Source organism: Triticum dicoccoides, chromosome 5B (assembly GCF_002162155.2).
Source record: "Triticum dicoccoides isolate Atlit2015 ecotype Zavitan chromosome 5B, WEW_v2.0, whole genome shotgun sequence".
Taxonomy (NCBI): domain Eukaryota; kingdom Viridiplantae; phylum Streptophyta; class Magnoliopsida; order Poales; family Poaceae; genus Triticum; species Triticum dicoccoides.
The window spans coordinates 709,524,778-709,530,890 of NC_041389.1; the positions used below are offsets into that span (position 1 = coordinate 709,524,778).

General features: G+C 48.0%; 1 protein-coding gene across 2 annotated transcripts; it reads right to left on the reverse strand.

Annotated features, from left to right (window-relative positions):
* Positions 1-486: 486 nt before the first annotated feature.
* Positions 487-2,661, reverse strand: LOC119312852. 2 transcript variants are annotated; one of them, XM_037588627.1, is made up of 4 exons: positions 2,335-2,661; positions 2,060-2,227; positions 1,528-1,645; positions 487-771 (listed from the first exon to the last, which is right to left on the reverse strand). In XM_037588627.1, exons 1-3 carry the CDS (start codon positions 2,529-2,531, stop codon positions 1,534-1,536), a joined length of 477 nt encoding a protein of 158 aa, XP_037444524.1. In that variant the 5' UTR covers positions 2,532-2,661; the 3' UTR covers positions 487-771; positions 1,528-1,533. The 2 variants fall into 2 exon arrangements, with proteins under 2 accessions (XP_037444524.1, XP_037444523.1); XM_037588626.1 differs by having other exon boundaries at positions 1,564-1,645; positions 2,335-2,659.
* Between the last annotated feature and the right edge of the window lie 3,452 nt (positions 2,662-6,113).

The window sequence follows — 6,113 nt, forward strand, 5'->3', positions numbered from 1 at the left end:
ATCGTGGTTCACTTTCCCCCGTCCTGTCAGGCTGTCACCTCTGAGAATTTACTACGTTCTCACATCACCCCTCCCCTGTTGTCATCTCCCTCCACCTAGGCAACCACCACATTGAGCCTGGAGAAGGAACACCGAGCAAGGCCACCATCTCCCTCCTCGCCAAGTTGCCAGAAGACGTCGAGTTTTTTTTTATCGGTCGGCGAGGTGTTCTATGAGGAAGACTGCCAGAACGGCAAGGTAGCCAGCTACAAGCTCCACCTGCTCCCGTCAAAAAAAAAACAAGCTCCACCTGCTCCAGCACGTCATCTCCCCGACTGCCAAAGATGGTGCTATCTGAAGAACATTTTAGTGGTAGTGTTCACTGCAGCATTAGTGTACAAGTGTTTGTGCATGTAGACTGAAATTTCCTCGCTGAATTTCCATCAGCATTGTGTTGCATTATCCTAGTGATTGCACTAGTCAAGATAAAAATGTATTGGTGGGAGCTGCATGAATTAAAGTGCATTTGCATTGAATTAACCCTACACACGGTCCAAACTGAATATCTTGCGGGAGGTTCTTAAAACTGAATGAAAAAGAGTTACATGGCATTTCCATTTGCCTATACCTATTCCCTAAAAAAATTGCCGATACCACACAGGGCAAACTGTTTTACAGAACAACGAACGACCCTTTGATTGCCTCAAGCAAGTCACTTGCCGCCGCTAAATGGTTCCCTTGCATCCGCATTAGCTCGTAGAACATCAGGTTACTGTGTGATAATAGAGTTTCCTGCAAGATACAGTAGCTACATTAGTGAATTTGCATAGACAGTGGACATGCTTTCAAGCTGCTTGACTGACAGCCTAAACACAACCAGCTTGCCTCTAGAAAATACTCAAACTGAACCTCCTGTGTGAAATCACCCCAAGTACATTGATGAACATTTTTGTCCCAAACAACCATCATCAAGGTTTTACTCCAAACCAATCATCGCCCAATCAAAACAATCATTTGACTTGCACTGGACCAAAACTCATAAAACAAATATGGTTATACTGGATCCAACATCACTAACGCCCAAAACTGCAAACTGCATTGTTCCATTGCCTCTAGAAAGTAACCAACAACCTAAACACAACCAGCTTGCCTCTAAACAATCCACAAAAGTTTTACTCCAAATTTATCAGGTACCAATAAAAAATAATCATGTGGCTTCCACTGTAGCGAAACTCATCAAATAAATACGGCAATTCTGAACTCAACATCTCTAACCCCCAAAGTCCAAGCTACAAATGTTCCATTGGCCCAAGTAAAAAATGTTATCTACTCCGACTACACGGGGGGAAAATCCAACAAACATACTACCCATCCAAACAAATTTGTCCCAAATTGCACTGAAACTAAAATTGTAGTGAAATTGAAATATGTGCCAAACACCCAGCTTCAGATCAACTTCTATGCTAACTAGACAAAGCTCAACCTTTCTAAATATGCAAACTTGCTAAAAGAGCTGCAAAATCAGAAGGAGAGAAGGATGTTCAGCACAGTTTCTTATGGCTGTGCTTTGCCGACCGCGTCCACCTTGACAATGGGGGCACTCATCGAATCCTGGTAGTCCACTGGTAGAATGGAACCAATCCACCGCGCCAGCCAGGGAACACCCCTGCGCGAATCAGATCTATCCTATAAGTACAAAATTTCCAAAACATCGACGTTGATTCGAGACTTATGCAATCTACATACATCTCTGTAAATTTCAAACCTCCAGTCATGCAAAAATCCAATTACCACACTATGAATCCAAGAGCTACTAGATTAGTGCTAACATCACTGTCGCTACACTTCCAACAATCTCCAAAACAGCTCTATATTTTCCTACCCAGAAGCATATTTTTCGAAAATGATCCACATCATGTATAGCTAGCACACCACCGAAAATAGAACAAATATGTGCATAACATGCTATGAATCGCTGCAGAAACCCGAATCAACTCTTCTGTCCCCTAGCAACCTAAACATGATTCAGATCTAACTTCGCACGGCACTCCAAAGAAGAATTGTGGCACAACACACTGACCTGCGTGTCCAGCCACTAGTGGCTTCAGAGCACACCTCGCCTGCCGCCGCCTCCACGCCTACCTGTGCACCGCCGCCGGCGCCAAACACGACGCTGGGGACGCTCATCGAATCCTGTGACTCGACTGGGAAGACGGAACTGCTCCATGGCCCGGGCGCAGCACACATCCTGCATGAATCGAAGCCGAGCCAACTCGGTAAGAAATCCCTAAAATCCGCGGCGGTGAACAGGCAGCTAGTTCAAGTGAGGGTTGGCCGAAGGGGGAGCAAACATACCCGTTGAGCTCGAGGCCATTGCTGGGCACCTCGCCGGAGCAGCACAGGCGCCGCCGTTCGCCAGATGGGGAGGGGGTGGAGGAGCCGACCCGCTGCGTGGCTCTGGTTTGTTCCACGCAGGCTGCGGTATCGTCGTGGGGATGGGGGTGACCAGGGCAAAGATTCTGTCGCCTGTGCTGTTTCGAACGATAAGTCATGGCCGCACACAATACGCCTACACACTCCTCCCTGGCCGTATCGTCGGCTGTATTTCACTGGATAGGCCTGCCACCCACTGACGGGATGCACATCCCAAGGCCCAAACGGACGCCCACGATACCGGCCTACCTGTGGCTCGGCCTCTGAAAATTCGCACTCCCCTTGAGAGCCTCTTTTTACCACCAGTCCCCTCCACTTCCCACGCCTCCAGCACCTCGCCAGCCAGGGATTGCTAGCGACATCATGTTGTCTACCAACGACCTGGTCAACCGTCTCCGGCGCAAGGTTCGCCAGAGAGTCGTTCCCCACGGCTTCATCCACGAAGTGGACCCCTACTCTGCTCCCCCCTGAGGCCCTCATCGGCGCGAACACGCTCCGGGCGACGGGATGGTGCCTCAAGCCTCGGGCTAATTTTCTTTAAAATAATACATTATTTTTATTAAATTTCAAAAATATTACGCGGTAATTATATTTTTAAAAAATAATACCCAGTCAGACTACTGCTGGTCAATTGGCCCCTAGTCAGCCCACTGCTGGCCGATTGGCCCCCAGTTTGCTTCCTCTAGGCCGATGGGTGCATGCACCCATTTTTCTGTTGAATAGGTATTTGAAAAATGTTGAATAGGTATTTGGAAAACGTTGAACAACTATGCACCCATCGACCTATTCAATGTTTTTCAAATACACGTTCAACATTTTTCAAATACTCGTTCAATATTTTTCAAATACCTATTCAACATTTTTCAAATACATATTCAACAAAAAATGGGTGCATGCACCCATCAACCTGAAGGAAGAAGACTGGGAGGGGGGGGGGCAATCAACCCGCAGTGGGCCGACTGGGGTCAATTGGCCAACAGTGGGCCGACTGGATCCAATCGACTATGTATTATTTAAAAAAAATAGCAAGCCTTGGCAGCAAAGCTTTCTGTTCTTCTTCAGGAAGGGCATTGAACATGAAAACAGATTTGTCGCCAATGTTGCCCTTCGTTGTCAGCAACATAACAGAACATAATTGTAAACTTCAACCAAGAAAAACTATAACAGCTACTGCTGACGATTAACACGTACTCCCACATCTCCTAAATATTCCCTCCGTCCGGAAATACTTGTCGAAGAAATGCATAAAAATGAATGTATCTAGAACTAAAATACATCTAGTTACATCCATACCCCCGACGAGTATTTTCCGGACGGAGGGAGTATATGGTTTCATTTAAAATATCTAAAAAGACAAATATTTAGAAACAGAGGGAATATATGTTACTAGAAGGCAATTAGCACCCCGTTTCTGAGGGGTGGAGGCTTTTTTGGGTGGGGTCCAGGTTCTCTCTCCGGGCCGTGACGCGCTCTCGGACGGGACAGAAGTCCGAATTCCATCCGGTTCCGCTCTTTCATTCACGGACCACTCTCGAGCATCAAAGTGGAGCAGAGCACTTTTGTACTCCCTCCGTAAACTAATATAAGAGCGTTTAGATCACTATTTTAGTAATCTAAACACTCTTATATTAGTTTACGGAGGGAGTACTATACTTAATATAAACCCCGCCGAAAGCCTGTCTTTTCCACCAGTCCCCTCCACTCCCCGCGCTTCCAGCACCTCGCCCGCCAAGAATTGCTAGCGACATCATGTTGTCAACCAGCGACCTGGTCAACCTTCTCCGGCGCAAGGTCGCCGGGGAGCCGTTCCCCTACAGCTTCATCCACGAAGCGGACCCCTACTCTGCTCCCCCTGAGGCCCTCGTCCGCGGCCGCGACCACGCTCCGGGCGACGACCACGGCGACGGAATGGCGTGGTACTTCTGCAGCCACGCCAAGTACCACCAGAGCGCGGATGGTGGGCCCACGCCGAGGCGGATGCGCAACGTCTGCGGCGGTCGCGGCGGAGAGAGGTGGCACCCGGAGGCGGGCAAGAGAATCATTCCTGGCCCGGATGGGGAAGCGTACACGCGCCCACTCTCCTACTTGTTGCAGATCAAGAATCCGGCTGGAATATCACCAAGATTCAGAAAGCAAAGGCTGGGTTGGTGCATGCTCGAGGTTGGTCTCGAGCAGCCGCACGTCGTCGCGGACCAGCAGCTGGTGCTCTGCAAGGTGTACAGGTCGCCTCGCGCTGATCAGGAAATATCCACGGAAGGCAGCGTGCCCGGCGGCGAACCACCGCCGCCTGCGCTGTCGTGTGAATGGAATAACCAGGTAAGGGAATGCAACACACAAGTCCACGATCCCCATTGCGCGAGGGTCGCCCGGAAGCGAAGCTAGCTCCCGACATCTGCCCTGCCTCCAAGCTCATCACGCCAACGGAAATCCGGCCTAGGCTGGCTACAGTGAGGAAAGGGTCGGTGGCGGCGGGATTGACCGACGTGATCGACTTGTGTGGGTCGTCTATACTGTCAGCCCAGCGGACCAAGGAGATGGGCATTGGCAACCTCGTCCGCAGCTTCGGCAACCCGGTGGTTGTTCTGTCCACCATGGGGAACACCGCCACCGACATTCTCGTGGTAACTTCTATTTTTAATTATGCTATTCTTTGCTGCCTACTCGTATGCGACCAACTGCTTTGATCCTGTTAGGCTGGTGATAGTGGGAGTAACTCTCCAACCTAAGCTTTCTTTTGTGCCAAGCTGTTAATGAGAAAATAGGTGTTTGTGTAACATAACACAACTCAAGACAAAATAAGTTTACAACCTAATAAATGCAACTACTACATGTATATATTGCTCCCCCTCCATCTCATATTAGAGGTTCAACCGGATGTATAAATACATTTATTTGAGCGACAACTAATATCAAGCATGAAAACACATTGCACTGTGAAGATGGTAACATAGACTAATTGCAAGCGAAATCCACGAGCTCGCCATCACAAAGGAGCTGCATCTCGGGTGTGTGTCGTGTTTATATCCTGGGTTGTTTTTCTCTCAAGTGTGTACGTAGTGCTGATATATATGTCTCCTCTGCTTGTTCTTGCTCTGCTCAGCACGACTGATGAGCTTGGGTTAGATAGGTCCATTGTTTCAGGTATGTATCTTACTGTTGTTTCCCGTCTATCCTTACACACAAAATTCAATGGTTCTTTCCGGAAATACTCCCTCTGGTCCTTTTTATTTCACATATTAGATTTGTGTCAAGTCAAACATTGCAAAGTTTGACCAAACTTATACTCCGTATTAGAAAAGAGCAACGTCTACAATACCAAATATATATACTACGAAGCAACATTTCATAATAAATCTAAAAATATTGATTTGGCATTGTGAGTGTTAATGTTCATTTATTTCTATAAGTTTGGTTAAATTAGAGATACTTTGAGTTCAGACAAAACTTATATACAGACTAAAAAGGGCGTGACTATCTGCCGCGCGAGCGTTGCAGCGCTCGTTTGCGGACAGGCCCCGGTTTGGAAAGTGGCTTAACTAAGTGGATTAATTAGGGGTGGCCCCCTGAAATTGGGAATGGGGGGTTGGTGGGCCTTGACGGAAAGTCTGGTCGGCTGACTGCTTGCGCTCGATTGGATCGCTCGTTGTAGCGGCCGATCGCTAAGGAGTCGTTTCAGACTAAAATACCGGAGGGAGTAGGTG

What these genes read in the sequence shown, in the direction of transcription:
- LOC119312852 (XM_037588626.1), bottom strand. Translation starts at nt 2,531, where the DNA reads ATGACTTATCGTTCGAAACAGCACAGGCGACAGAATCTTTGCCCTGGT. An exon ending in AATGGCCTCGAGCTCAACGG is followed by an intron (nt 2,228 to 2,334) that starts GTATGTTTGCTC and finishes CGATTCATGCAG; the next exon opens with GATGTGTGCTGCGCCCGGGC. An exon ending in TGAGTGCCCCCATTGTCAAG is followed by an intron (nt 772 to 1,563) that starts GTGGACGCGGTC and finishes TGTATCTTGCAG; the next exon opens with GAAACTCTATTATCACACAG.